The sequence below is a fragment of the Oncorhynchus tshawytscha genome, unplaced genomic scaffold, assembly GCF_018296145.1.
Source record: "Oncorhynchus tshawytscha isolate Ot180627B unplaced genomic scaffold, Otsh_v2.0 Un_contig_3330_pilon_pilon, whole genome shotgun sequence".
Taxonomy (NCBI): domain Eukaryota; kingdom Metazoa; phylum Chordata; class Actinopteri; order Salmoniformes; family Salmonidae; genus Oncorhynchus; species Oncorhynchus tshawytscha.
Genome location: NW_024608096.1, coordinates 5,940 through 20,252, shown reverse-complemented (window position 1 = coordinate 20,252; position 14,313 = coordinate 5,940). Strand labels below are relative to the sequence as shown.

Below are 14,313 nucleotides of genomic sequence, written 5' to 3'. Positions count from 1 at the left end.
AACTAGCAGCTAGCTAAAGTTAGGCTCTGTGTTTTTAGCTTGCTACATAAATAGATACGCTACCCTTTTAGCCAGGTTATGACTGACTTGTGATCATTGCCCTTGCTAGTTTGATTGTATTGATTGTATTCCCACCTTTAGTTACATTCGTTCGTTATTGTCTAAAATATTGAGTCGTTGAAACTGAAACAGTGCATCCTGAATGGAGGCAGCAAACAACGTACCAGGCCAGCTGTGTTACAACCTGATGGTCATATCTTCTGGACTATCAACACATGTACTGGTGAATTATATGAATCATGCATAGAACTGCATCCATCTATTCTGCCAACAATGTCTTAGTGTACATCATGGAATGCTGAGTCAAATAGAATCTATTTTTAAAACCTCACATTAAGTTGGTTTGTAGCATAAACTGGGAATTTTATATTTTTGACTGATATTATGATGGTCTGTTTCATAGATGCAAAGTAGTTGGAACGCTGTCAGTTCCACTTTAACCCTAAACCAAACCCTAAACCTAACTCCTACCCCTAACCCCAAACCCTAAACATAACTCCTAACCTTAACCCTAAACCTAACTCCTACCCCTAACCCCAAACCCTAAACATAACTCCTAACCTTAACCCAAACCTAACTCCTAACCCTACCCCTAACCTTAACCCAAACCTAACTCCTAACCCTACCCCTAACCTTAACTCCAAACCCTAAACCTAACTCCTACCCCTACCCCTAACCTTAACCCAAACCTAACTCCTAACCCTACCCTACCCTTAACCTTAACCCCAAACCTAACTCCTAACCCTACCCCTAACCTTAACCCTAAACTTAACTCCTAACCTTAACCCTAAACCTAACTCCTAACCCTAACCTTAACCCCAAACCTAACCCTTAAACCTGAAATTACACGCAAAATGTCCTGACTTTTCAGAATTTACATTTGTTTCCTGCCTTGTCAGGACATTCTGGTCTGAAAACAGGATATGAAAACAAGTCAACACACACACACACACACACACACACACACACACACACACACTTATGAAACACAGCCAGGGATATCTCTCAGTGAGGCAGGACCCATGATGATAAAGAGAAAAGAGGTTTCAGAAGTCATCAGTGCATGGAGACAGAGAGACAGAAGAGAGCTCAACTGAGAAGGATGAAATCTCTAAAGTTGAGCTGCTTGTTTCTCTCTCCCTGTCTCTCTCCTGCTCTCTCCCCTGTCATTTACGGCAGGGGATACTCACTGCGAGGAGAGGGGCTTTGCAGCATTAATTAGATTTCACATCAAAGAGCGAGACAGTTGCTTCGTTGGGAGCGTGTGCCCGGCCGTGATTGGCTAATCGCTCTCACAGGTGATATACACACTCGGAACTCTGCGCTCTGAGTTCCCTCTAACCTTGTTCAGCCTGCTGGTTTAGTGCAGGCTGAACTAGGTCTGTAACTGAAGCCTGTCTAGCTGTCAGCTAGAGCCATACACTGGTACCATCCACTTTGCTCTTGTGATCTCAACAGCAGGCCCTTCTCTGCTCAGGTGGAGTTCAATCCCACATGATAATGGACAGAGACAGTCTCAGGTGGAGTTCAATACCACATGATAATGGACAGAGACAGTCTCAGGTAGAGTTCAGTACCACGTGATAATGGACAGAGACAGTCTCAGGTAGAGTTCAGTACAACGTGATAATGGACAGAGACAGTCTCAGGTAGAGTTCAGTACCACGTGATAATGGACAGAGACAGTCTCAGGTGGAGTTCAGTACCACATGATAATGGACAGAGACAGTCTCAGGTGGAGTTCAATACCACATGATAATGGACAGAGACAGTCTCAGGTAGAGTTCAGTACCACGTGATAATGGACAGAGACAGTCTCAGGTAGAGTTCAGTACCACATGATAATGGACAGAGACAGTCTCAGGTAGAGTTCAGTACCACATGATAATGGACAGAGACAGTCTCAGGTAGAGTTCAATACCACATGGTAATGGACAGAGACAGTCTCAGGTAGAGTTCAGTACCACGTGATAATGGACAGAGACAGTCTCAGATAGAGTTCAGTACCACGTGATAATGGACAGAGACAGTCTCAGGTAGAGTTCAGTACCACGTGATAATGGACAGAGACAGTCTCAGATAGAGTTCAGTACCACGTGATAATGGACAGAGACAGTCTCAGGTAGAGTTCAGTACCACATGATAATGGACAGAGACAGTCTCAGGTAGAGTTCAGTACCATGTGATAATGGACAGAGACAGTCTCAGAATACCACATGATAATGGACAGAGACAGTCTCAGGTAGAGTTCAGTACCACGTGATAATGGACAGAGACAGTCTCAGGTAGAGTTCAGTACCACATGATAATGGACAGAGACAGTCTCAGGTGGAGTTCAATACCACATGATAATGGACAGAGACAGTCTCAGGTAGAGTTCAGTACCACGTGATAATGGACAGAGACAGTCTCAGATAGAGTTCAGTACCACGTGATAATGGACAGAGACAGTCTCAGGTAGAGTTCAGTACCACGTGATAATGGACAGAGACAGTCTCAGGTAGAGTTCAGTACCACGTGATAATGGACAGAGACAGTCTCAGGTAGAGTTCAGTACCACAAGATAATGGACAGAGACAGTCTCAGGTAGAGTTCAGTACCATGTGATAATGGACAGAGACAGTCTCAGGTAGAGTTCAGTACCATGTGATAATGGACAGAGACAGTCTCAGGTAGAGTTAAGTACCACATGATAATGGACAGAGACAGTCTCAGGTAGAGTTCAGTACCACGTGATAATGGACAGAGACAGTCTCAGGTAGAGTTCAGTACCACGTGATAATGGACAGAGACAGTCTCAGGTAGAGTTCAGTACCACGTGATAATGGACAGAGACAGTCTCAGGTAGAGTTCAGTACCACGTGATAATGGACAGAGACAGTCTCAGGTAGAGTTCAGTACCACGTGATAATGGACAGAGACAGTCTCAAGTAGAGTTCAGTACCATGTGATAATGGACAGAGACAGTCTCCGGTCCAGAATCTCCAGATGTTCATCACTTTTGGCTTTACAACAGACAAATATAGTAGCCTACACTCAGCAATCATAAACAGTGTTTTGTGTGAACCCATAAGGGATGTCAATGTGACTTCATATTGTGTCCTGCTGAAGTCTATTATTCAGAGAAGGACTTAGCTGTTTTCCTTCTAATCTCGATCCAGGATCAATCTGTTCCCTAATCCAAACCTACGCTCTGATATGATCAATACAAGTGAATATTAATGCTGCCTAAATAAATGAGATAATGTCTCTCTCTCTCTCTGTCTCTAAACCAGAGTCTGTTTCGTCCAGTTAAGACTAAATGACAGGCTAAGTAATTAGAGGGGAGATCATCCGTCTTGGAATTCAGGGTGAGAGAAAGACCCCTGGTTCACTGGCCTGGATGACAAGAGGGAGTTCACCCCCACATGCATATGAACACACACATCTCAATTGAGAACAGACTGAGAACGTCTCCAAAGTCATGCCAAGTGCATAAAAGAATGTCCATATGGTCAGAGGTCAACAGAAATCTAATTATGACAACGAGGTGAAGTACAGGCACTTTAATTATTCAAACCTCCTGTATGATCATTTCAATGACACAGGAATGGGGTGGGGGTGTAGTGTGAGAATCTCTCTATCTGATCTGTGAGGCGGAGGCTCTGTGTTTGATGGGGGAGGAGTTCGCCATGGCTGGGAGATGAAGGTTCCGGGACACAAAGTTCCTCTGGCGGACATCAGTGGGAGGGAGTTCCCTGGAAGAGGTGTTCCCATTGGAGGAGGCAGAGTGGGGTGGGGTGTAAGCAGGCGTGGTTCCTTTCACCTCGTACGTCCACTGCATGTCTGCTGTCTGGGGGAGGGACATGTCTGTCAATCAGTCTGTCTGGGGGAGGGACAAGCATCTGTCAATCAGTGAGGTGTGTGTGTCTGCTGTCTGGGGAGGGACAAGCAGCTGTCAGCCAGTGAGGTGTGTGTGTCTGCTGTCTGGGGGAGGGACAAGCAGCTATCAGCCAGTGAGGTGTGTGTGTCTGCTGTCTGGGGGAGGGACAAGCAGCTGTCAGCCAGTGAGGTGTGTGTGTCTGCTGTCTGGGGGAGGGACAAGCAGCTGTCAGCCAGTGAGGTGTGTGTGTCTGCTGTCTGGGGGAGGGGGAGCATCTGTCAGCCAGTGAGGTGTGTGTCTATATCTGTTGCCCTGATCCTTACACTACAAAAAAGGGTTCCAAAAGGGTTCTTTGGCTTTCCCCATAGGAGAACCCTTTTTGGTTCCAGGTAGAACCCTTTTTGGTTCCAGGTAGAACCATTTTTTGATTCCAGGTAGAACTCTTTTGGATTCTATATAGAAAGAACCCTATGTAGAAAGAATCTTATTTCTACATGGAACCCAAAAGGGTTCTTCCAGAGGTTCTCCTATGGGAACAGTCGAAGAGCCCTTTTAGCTTCTAGAAAGCACCTTTTTTAGCTACGCGTGTAGTAGTGTGTTACTAGCCAGACATACCTGGACCAGCAGCGTAGCGTGGTGTCTCTTGCTGTACATGGAGGGGGTGAAGGAGACGGTGAGGAGGGTACCGGCTGACCCCACTGGGAGGAGCTCACCTGAGGAGGGACACACCTGGAACTCACTGCCCCCACCTGGCAGGAACCCTGCTGTGAATGGCTCTGGGTACCTGCCACATAGACATGCAGGAACACACACATAGATAGGGTAAGTGTCAGAGAAACACACACACATAGACACCCCCCCCCACACACACACACACACAGACACACACACACACACACAGCTTGACCTGGTCTGGCTGGTCAGTCTGAAGCCCACAGCAGAGGTCTTGTGTAGCCCTGCAGCGTTAATGGTGATGACATCATCAACCTGCGGCTCGGTGGAGATGAGGCTGATGGGAAACTTCCAGAGCCCACCTGTCAAACACTGAACCGCCAGGACAGCTGAACACCTAGGGAGAGGAGGAGAGGCGGGGAGGAGGGGATGGGAGAAGAGAGGAGGGGAGGGGAGAAGAGAGGAGGGGGGAGGGGAGAAGAGAGGAGGAGAGGGAGAAGAGAGGAGAGGAGAGGAGGGGAGAAGAGAGGAGGGGAGGGAAGAGGAGGGGAGAAGAGAGGAGGGGAGGGGAGAAGAGAGGAGGAGAGGGGAGAGAGAGGAGAGGAGAGGAGGGGAGAAGAGAGGAGGGGAGGAGAAAGGAGGGGAGAAGAGAGGGGGGAGAGAGAGAGGAGAAGAGAGGGGGAGGAGAGAGGAGGGGAGAAGAGAGGAGGGGAGGGGAGAGGAGGGGAGGAGAGAGGAGGAGGGGAGGAGAGAGGAGGGGAGAAGAGAGGAAGGGAGAAGAGAGGAGAAGAGAGGGGGAGGAGAGAGGAGGGGAGAAGAGAGGAGGGGAGGAGGGGAGGGGAGAAGAGAGGAGGGGAGAAGAGAGGAGAAGAGGGGGGAGGAGAGAGGAGGGGAGAAGAGAGGAGGGGATGGGAGAAGAGAGGAGGAGAGGGAAGAGAAGGGGAGGGGAGAAGAGAGGAGAGGAGGGGAGAAGAGAGGAGGGGAGAAGAGAGGAGAGGAGAGGAGAAGAGAGGAGGGGAGGGAAGAGGAGGGGAGGGGAGGGGAGAAGAGAGGAGGGGAGAAGAGAGGAGGGGAGAAGAGAGGAGGGGAGGGGAGGAGGGGATGGGAGAAGAGAGGAGGAGAGGGGAGAAGAGAGGAGGGGGAGGGAAGAGGAGGGGAGAAGAGAGGAGGGGGTAGAAGAGAGGAGTGGAGAAGAGAGGAGAGGGGGAAGAGAGAGGAGGGTAGAGGAGGGGAGGGAGAGGGGAACACAAATAGATACAGCCTCTGAAGAGTAATTATTAGTAATTAGTAATTAAGTCATGCACTTTATCTGATGTTAGTTTGCTACCTGGATTTCTAGAAGGTGCAGAGCTGAGAGCCAGTGTGTGTGTGTGTGTGATATGCATGTGTTTGTATGTGTGTGATATGTGTGTGTTTGTGTGTGTGTGTGTGTGTGTGTGTGATATGCGTGTGTTTGTGTGTGTGATATGCGTGTGTTTGTGTGTGTGTGTAATATGCGTACGTTTGTGTGTGTGTGTGTGTGTGTGTGTGTGTCTATGTGATCTCCCTTACCTGAGAGGTTTGTAAGGGGTGAAGATGATGTTGATGGTGAGAGAGACGATGCCAGAGTGGGGGTCTCTGTGACAGTTCAGTAGAGACAGGGTTACACAGCCCTCCAGCTGGGACCGCTCAGCATCACTGTTATAACACACCTCACATAGGAAGTCTTCTAGAGCCAGCCTGAAGCCTGCTGCTAACACATGGATGGACACACACACACACTGACTCAGTACTGATACTCTGTGTATATAGCCAAGTTATCATTGACTCAGTACTGATACTCTGTGTATATAGGCAAGTTATCATTGACTCAGTACTGATACTCTGTGTATATAGGCAAGTTATCATTGACTCAGTACTGGTACTCTGTGTATATAGGCAAGTTATCATTGACTCAGTACTGATACTCTGTGTATATAGGCAAGTTATCATTGACTCAGTACTGATACTCTGTGTATATAGGCAAGTTATCATTGACTCAGTACTGATACTCTGTGTATATAGGCAAGTTATCATTGACTCAGTACTGATACTCTGTGTATATAGCCAAGTTATCATTGACTCAGTACTGGTACTCTGTGTATATAGGCAAGTTATCATTGACTCAGTACTGATACTCTGTATATATAGGCAAGTTATCATTGACTCAGTACTGATACTCTGTGTATATAGCCAAGTTATCATTGACTCAGTACTGATACTCTGTGTATATAGCCAAGTTATCATTGACTCAGTACTGATACTCTGTGTATATAGCCAAGTTATCATTGACTCAGTACTGATACTCTGTGTATATAGCCAAGTTATCATTGACTCAGTACTGATACTCTGTGTATATAGCCAAGTTATCATTGACTCAGTACTGATACTCTGTGTATACAGCCAAGTTGGCTGACAGCTGTGGTATATCAGACAGTTTACCACAGAGATGATAAAACATGTATTTTTACTGCTCTAATTACGTTGGTAACCAGTTTATAATATCAATAAGGCACCTGGGGGGTTTGTGGTATAGGGCCAATATACCACGGCTAAAGGCTGTGTCCAGGCTCTCCGCGTTGAGATGTGCCTAAGAACAGCCCTTAGCTGTGGTCTATTGGCCATATACCACACCCCCTCGGGCCTTATTGCTTAATGATATCATTGTTAGTCTACACCTGTTGTTTACCAAGCATGTGACAAATACAATTGCATTTGATTTGACACACACACTCACTATCCACCCTGACTTTGTCAAAACAGCAATATGGTGTGTGTTGTCAGGAGATTAGACACATCCTACAAGGAGAATGATGATGTGTGTGTTGTCAGGAGATTAGACACATCCTACAAGGAGAATGATGATGTGTGTGTTGTCAGGAGATTAGACACATCCTACAAGGAGAATGATGATGTGTGTTGTCAGGAGACTAGACACATCCTACAAGGAGAATGATGATGTGTGTGTTGTCAGGAGACTAGACACATCCTACAAGGAGAATGATGATGTGTGTTTGTCAGGAGACTAGACACATCCTACAAGGAGAATGATGATGTGTGTGTTGTCAGGAGACTAGACACATCCTACAAGGAGAATGATGATGTGTGTGTTGTCAGGAGACTAGACACATCCTACAAGGAGAATGATGAGGTGTGTGTTGTCAGGAGACTAGACACATCCTACAAGGAGAATGATGATGTGTGTGTTGTCAGGAGATTAGACACATCCTACAAGGAGAATGATGAGGTGTGTTGTCAGGAGACTAGACACATCCTACAAGGAGAATGATGATGTGTGTGTTGTCAGGAGACTAGACACATCCTACAAGAGAATGATGATGTGTGTGTTGTCAGGAGACTAGACACATCCTACAAGGAGAATGATGATGTGTGTGTTGTCAGGAGACTAGACACATCCTACAAGGAGAATGATGATGTGTGTGTTGTCAGGAGACTAGACACATCCTACAAGGAGAATGATGATGTGTGTGTTGTCAGGAGATTATTATGACGATTATGAACAAGTGGACTTCACTTAACCAGAGTTAGCATTTTATGCTAACGAACACTGTGAACATTGTCAGCTGACTAAGTTACCTTGGATATGCTCTGTTGAGACAGAAATGATGCATTACAATTAGCTACATAATCACATCACACACTCTCAGGGTACAGGCCCACACACTCAGGGTACAGGCCCACACACTCTCAGGTACAGGCCCACACACTCAGGGTACAGGCCCACACACTCTCAGGGTACAGGCCCACACACTCTCAGGGTACAGGCCCACACACTCTCAGGGTACAGGCCCACACACTCTCAGGGTACAGGCCCACACACTCTCAGGGTACAGGCCCACACACTCTCAGGGTACAGGCCCACACACTCTCAGGGTACAGGCCCACACACTCTCAGGGTACAGGCCCACACACTCTCAGGGTACAGGCCCACACACTCTCAGGGTACAGGCCCACACACTCTCAGGGTACAGGCCCACACACAACACACACTCTCAGGGTACAGGCCCACTCACTTCAACACACACTCTCAGGGTACAGGCCCACACACGACAACACACACAATGACGTGCAACACACACTCACTTCAAACCTAATTTCCAGTGAAGTTGATGTGATCTCACCTGAGGAGGGGCGCTGATGAGAGTTGTGTCTGTGTTGCTGACGGAGGAGGGGCCCTGATGAGAGTTGTGTCTGTGTTGCTGATGGAGGAGGGGGCCCTGATGAGAGTGTGTCTGTGTTGCTGACGGAGGAGGGGCCCTGATGAGAGTTGTGTATGTGTTGCTGACGGAGGAGGGGGCCCTGATGAGAGTTGTGTCTGTGTTGCTGACGGAGGAGGGGGCCCTGATGAGAGTTGTGTCTGTGTTGCTGATGGAGGAGGGGGCCCTGATGAGAGTTGTGTCTGTGTTGCTGACGGAGGAGGGGGCCCTGATGAAGGTTGTGTCTGTGTTGCTGACGGAGGAGCCAGGAACACATCCCGTCAACAGCACCTCCACTCTCTCCTCCACTCGACCGCGAGCCTCACATTCTATCACCGCTGGATAAGAGGGTTCAGGAGGAGCCTCTGGGATGCCATGGATGGGGTAGACCCAGGAGACCAAACGCACCCGGTCCTTCTCTACCTCCACACACCTGTACACAGAGAAACACCTGTTACACACACACACACACACACACACACACACACACACACACACACACACACTGTACTGACTTGTCCCTCTGGGCCGTGGTGAGTGGTGAGTCCAGGCGGGGGAGGTTGAAGAGGGGCTCTAGCTGAACCAGGAGCCAGGCCTGGTGCAGTTGCATGGAGTCAGGGGCAAACACCACAGGAATGTCCACACTGGCCCCCGCAGACACACGCACACCTGGAGCCAACATGGTGGACAGGAGGGACAAGCTTTACTAGTGTATCTAACATGTTGGCTGAAACTCAGGCTAACACCGTGGAGAACAGAGGAACTATGCCTTTCAAGTAAGGCTTGACAGAGAGATGTGTAAGAACTGACCTTGTGTCTGTTTGAGGGGGATGCAGAACACTTTCCTGTCACAGATGAAGGACTGGCTTGATCTCTTCTGACCGGGCTCTTCGTCTGATAGGAGAATGAACCATTACTACCATCATGTCTCTACTAGGACTGTTTCCCTGTGTGTCTGGGGTAGGACTATGTCTGTACATGCATACTGTATATGTGTGTGTGTGTCCAGTGTGTGTCCAGTGTGTGTGTCCAGTGTGTGTCCAGTATGTATCCAGTGTGTATCCAGTGTGTGTCCAGTATGTGTCCAGTGTGTGTCCAGTGTGTGTGTCCAGTGTGTGTCCAGTGTGTGTCCAGTGTGTGTGTCCAGTGTGTGTCCAGTGTGTGTGTCCAGTGTGTGTGTCCAGTGTGTGTCCAGTGTGTGTCCAGTGTGTGTGTCCAGTGTGTGTGTCCAGTGTGTGTCCAGTGTGTGTGTCCAGTGTGTGTCCAGTGTGTGTGTCCAGTGTGTGTGTCCAGTGTGTGTCCAGTGTGTGTGTCCAGTGTGTGTTCAGTGTGTGTCCAGTGTGTGTCCAGTGTGTGTCCAGTGTGTGTGTGTCCAGTGTGTGTCCAGTGTGTGTGTCCAGTGTGTGTGTCCAGTGTGTATGTCCAGTGTGTGTCCAGTGTGTATGTCCAGTGTGTGTCCAGTGTGTGTCCAGTGTGTGTGTCCAGTGTGTATGTCCAGTGTGTGTCCAGTGTGTGTGTCCAGTGTGTGTGTCCAGTGTGTGTGTCCAGTATGTGTGTCCAGTGTGTATGTCCATCGTGTGTCCAGTGTGTGCCCAGTGTGTTTCCAGTGTGTGTCCAGTGTGTGTGTCCAGTGTGTATGTCCAGTGTGTGTGTCCAGTGTGTGTCCAGTGTGTGTTCAGTGTGTGTGTCCAGTGTGTGTCCAGTGTGTGTCCAGTGTGTATGTCCAGTGTGTGTCCAGTGTGTGTCCAGTGTGTGTGTCCAGTGTGTATGTCCAGTGTGTGTCCAGTGTGTGTCCAGTGTGTGTGTCCAGTGTGTGTCCGGTATGTGTCCAGTGTGTATGTCCAGTGTGTGTCCAGTGTGTGTCCAGTGTGTGTGTCCAGTCTGTGTCCAGTGTGTGTCCAGTGTGTGTCAGTGTGTGTCCAGTGTGTATGTCCAGTGTGTGTCCAGTGTGTGTCCAGTGTGTGTGTCCAGTGTGTGTCCAGTCTGTGTCCAGTGTGTCCAGTGTGTGTCCAGTGTGTGTCCAGTGTGTCCAGTGTGTCCAGTCTGTGTCCAGTGTGTTCAGTCTGTGTCCAGTGTGTGTCCAGTGTGTATGTCCAGTGTGTGTCCAGTGTGTGTCCAGTGTGTGTGTCCAGTGTGTGTCCAGTGTGTGTCCAGTGTGTATGTCCAGTGTGTGTCCAGTGTGTGTCCAGTGTGTGTGTCCAGTGTGTGTCCAGTCTGTGTCCAGTGTGTCCAGTGTGTGTCCAGTGTGTCCAGTCTGTGTCCAGTGTGTGTCCAGTGTGTCCAGTGTGTCCAGTCTGTGTCCAGTGTGTTCAGTCTGTGTCCAGTCTGTGTCCAGTGTGTGTGTCCAGTGTGTGTCCAGTGTGTCCAGTGTGTGTGTCCAGTGTGTGTCCAGTGTGTCCAGTGTGTGTCCAGTGTGTGTCCAGTGTGTCCAGTCTGTGTCCAGTCTGTGTCCAGTGTGTGTGTCCAGTGTGTGTCCAGTGTGTCCAGTGTGTATGTCCAGTGTGTGTCCAGTGTGTGTCCAGTGTGTGTGTTTGACCTGTGAGTCTGAGGTGCAGCAGGGCTGGGTGTTCAGTAGGGTTCCTGAAGGGGAGGATGATGGAGGAATGAGATCCCACAGGGGAGGCTACAGACAGAGGCTCCATCCTCCCAGGGGTCAGGCCTTCACCACACAGCTGGAAGCTCCAGTGTTCTAACTGGGAGGACAACAACAACTAAATCATTGTCAGCTGACAGATGGAGGAATTACATTTTGGTTAGTTACGTGTGGAAATAGCAGAGAATTCAGAACCATGGATAGTGGAAAATGTCATTGATTTTGATGAATCTTTGCAATCATCAACAATCATTGTTTCCACCATTGTACTGTGAGTCCATCCTTATCCAACTGCTGTATCAGACAGTCCTTATTCACTTCCTACCTCTTCCACTCTCTCTCTCCAACCCTTCCCCTCTTTCCCTTACGCTCCAACCCTTCCTACCTCTTCCCCTTACCCTCCAACCCTTCCCCTCTTTCCCTTACCTCCAACCCTTCCTACCTCTTCCCCTTACCCTCCAACCCTTCCTACCTCTTCCCTCTCTCCAACCCTTCCTACCTCTTCCCCTTACCCTCCAACCCTTCCTACCTCTTCCCCTTACCCTACAACCCTTCCTACCTCTTCCCCTTACCCTCCAACCCTTCCTACCTCTTCCCCTTACCCTCCAACCCTTCCTACCTCTTCCCCTTACCCTCCAACCCTTCCCCTCTTTCCCTTACCCTCCAACCCTTCCCCTCTTCCCCTTACCCTCCAACCCTTCCTACCTCTTCCCCTCTCTCTCCAACCCTTCCTTCTTCCCCTTACCCTCTCAACCCTTCCTACCTCTTCCCCTTACCCTACAACCCTTCCTACCTCTTCCCCTTACCCTCCAACCCTTCCTACCTCTTCCCCTTACCCTCCAACCCTTCCTACCTCTTCCCCTTACCCTCCAACCCTTCCCCTCTTTCCCTTACCCTCCAACCCTTCCTACCTCTTCCCCTTACCCTCCAACCCTTCCTACCTCTTCCCCTTACCCTCCAACCCTTCCCCTCTTTCCCTTCCCCTCCAACCCTTCCTACCTCTTCCCCTTAACCTCCAACCCTTCCTACCTCTTCCCCTTACCCTCCAACCCTTCCTACCTCTTCCCCTTACCCTCCAACCCTTCCTACCTCTTCCCCTTACCCTCCAACCCTTCCTACCTCTTCCCCTTACCCTCCAACCCTTCCTACCTCTTCTCCTCTCTCTCCAACCCTTCCTACCTCTTCCCCTACCCCCAACCCTTCCTACCTCTTCCCCTTACCCCCAACCCTTCCTACCTCTTCCCCTTACCCTCCAACCCTTTCTACCTCTTTCCCACACTTTCCCACTACACTGTTTATACCTATCCAGACCCTTCATATCTACCACTACCCTGTTTATCCAGACCCTTCAGATCTACCACTACCCTGTTTATCCAGACCCTTCAGATCTACCACTACACTGTTTATACCTATCCAGACCCTTCAGATCTACCACTACACTGTTTATACCTATCCAGACCCTTCAGATCTACCACTACACTGTTTATACCTATCCAGACCCTTCATATCTACCACTACACTGTTTATACCTATCCAGACCTTTCAGATCTACCACTACTGTTTATACCTATCCAGACCCTTCAGATCCACTACTACACTGTTATACCTATCCAGACCTTTCAGATCTACCACTACTGTTTATACCTATCCAGACCTTTCAGATCTACCACTACACTGTTTATACCTATCCAGACCCTTCAGATCCACTACTACACTGTTATACCTATCCAGACCCTTCAGATCCACTACTACACTGTTATACCTATCCAGACAGGTTAGACAGGTGATTTAGGGTTAAACAGGTGGTTTGGGGTTAGACAGGTGGTTTAGGGTTAGACAGGTGGTTCAGGGTTAGACAGGTGGTTTAGGGTTAGACAGGTGGTTTAGGGTTAGACAGGTAATTTAGGGTTAGACAGATGGTTTAGGGTTAGACAGGTGGTTTAGAGTTAGACAGGTGGTTTAGGGTTAGACAGATGATTTAGGGTTAGACAGGTGGTTTAGGGTTAGACAGGTGGTTTAGGGTTAGACAGGTGATTTAGGGTTAGACAGGTGATTTAGGGTTAGACAGGTGGTTTAGGGTTAGACAGATGGTTTAGGGTTAGACAGGTAATTTAGGGTTAGGCAGATGGTTTAGGGTTAGACAGGTGGTTTAGAGTTAGACAGGTGGTTTAGGGTTAGACAAATGATTTAGGGTTAGACAAGTGGTTTAGAGTTAGACAGGTGGTTTAGGGTTAGACAGGTGGTGTAGGGTTAGACAGGTGGTTTAGGGTTAGACAGGTGATTTAGGGTTAGACAGGTGGTTTAGGGTTAGACAGGTGGTTTAGGGTTAGACAGATGATTTAGGGTTAGACAGGTGGTTTATAGTTAGACAGGTGGTGTAGGGTTAGACAGGTGGTTTAGGGTTAGACAGGTGGTTTAGGGTTAGACAGGTGGTTTAGGGTTAGACAGTTGGTTTAGGGTTAGACAGGTGGTTTAGGGTTAGACAGGTGGTTTAGGGTTAGACAGATGATTTAGGGTTAGACAGGTGGTTTAGAGTTAGACAGGTGGTTTAGGGTTAGACAGGTGGTTTAGGGTTAGACAGGTGGTTTATAGTTAGACAGGTGGTTTAGGGTTAGACAGGTGGTTTGGGGTTAGACAGGTGGTTTAGGGTTAGACAGGTGGTTTAGGGTTAGACAGATGGTTTAGGGTTAGACAGATGGTTTAGAGTTAGACAGGTGGTTTGGGGTTAGACAGGTGGTTTAAAGTTAGACAGGTGGTTTAGGGTTAAGACAGATGATTTAGGGTTAGACAGGTGATTTAGGGTTAGACAGGTGGTTTAGGGTTAGACAGGTGGTTTAGGGTTAGACAGATGATTTAGGGTTAGACAGGTGGTTTAGGTTAGACAGGTGGTT

At 48.6% G+C, this 14,313-nt stretch overlaps 1 protein-coding gene across 1 annotated transcript; it reads right to left on the bottom strand.

Moving 5' to 3' along the window:
- Positions 1 to 3,590: 3,590 nt before the first annotated feature.
- Positions 3,591 to 11,523, bottom strand: LOC121843267 (cilia- and flagella-associated protein 47-like). The gene is made up of 9 exons (XM_042312869.1): positions 11,366 to 11,523; positions 9,640 to 9,723; positions 9,345 to 9,498; positions 8,755 to 9,262; positions 8,329 to 8,383; positions 6,146 to 6,326; positions 4,830 to 4,991; positions 4,538 to 4,706; positions 3,591 to 3,892 (listed from the first exon to the last, which is right to left on the bottom strand). The coding sequence occupies exons 1-9, from the start codon at positions 11,469 to 11,471 to the stop codon at positions 3,680 to 3,682; spliced, it is 1,632 nt and encodes a 543-aa protein (XP_042168803.1). The 5' UTR covers positions 11,472 to 11,523; the 3' UTR covers positions 3,591 to 3,679.
- Positions 11,524 to 14,313: the final 2,790 nt, after the last annotated feature.

Coding starts and splice junctions, on each gene's coding strand:
- LOC121843267 (XM_042312869.1), bottom strand. CDS start 11,471: ATGGAGCCTCTGTCTGTAGCCTCCCCTGTGGGATCTCATTCCTCCATC. Junction 9,263..9,344: donor ACCACGGCCCAGAGGGACAA/GTCAGTACAGTG, acceptor CTCTGTGTACAG/GTGTGTGGAGGTAGAGAAGG. Junction 4,707..4,829: donor AGACTGACCAGCCAGACCAG/GTCAAGCTGTGT, acceptor TCTATGTGGCAG/GTACCCAGAGCCATTCACAG.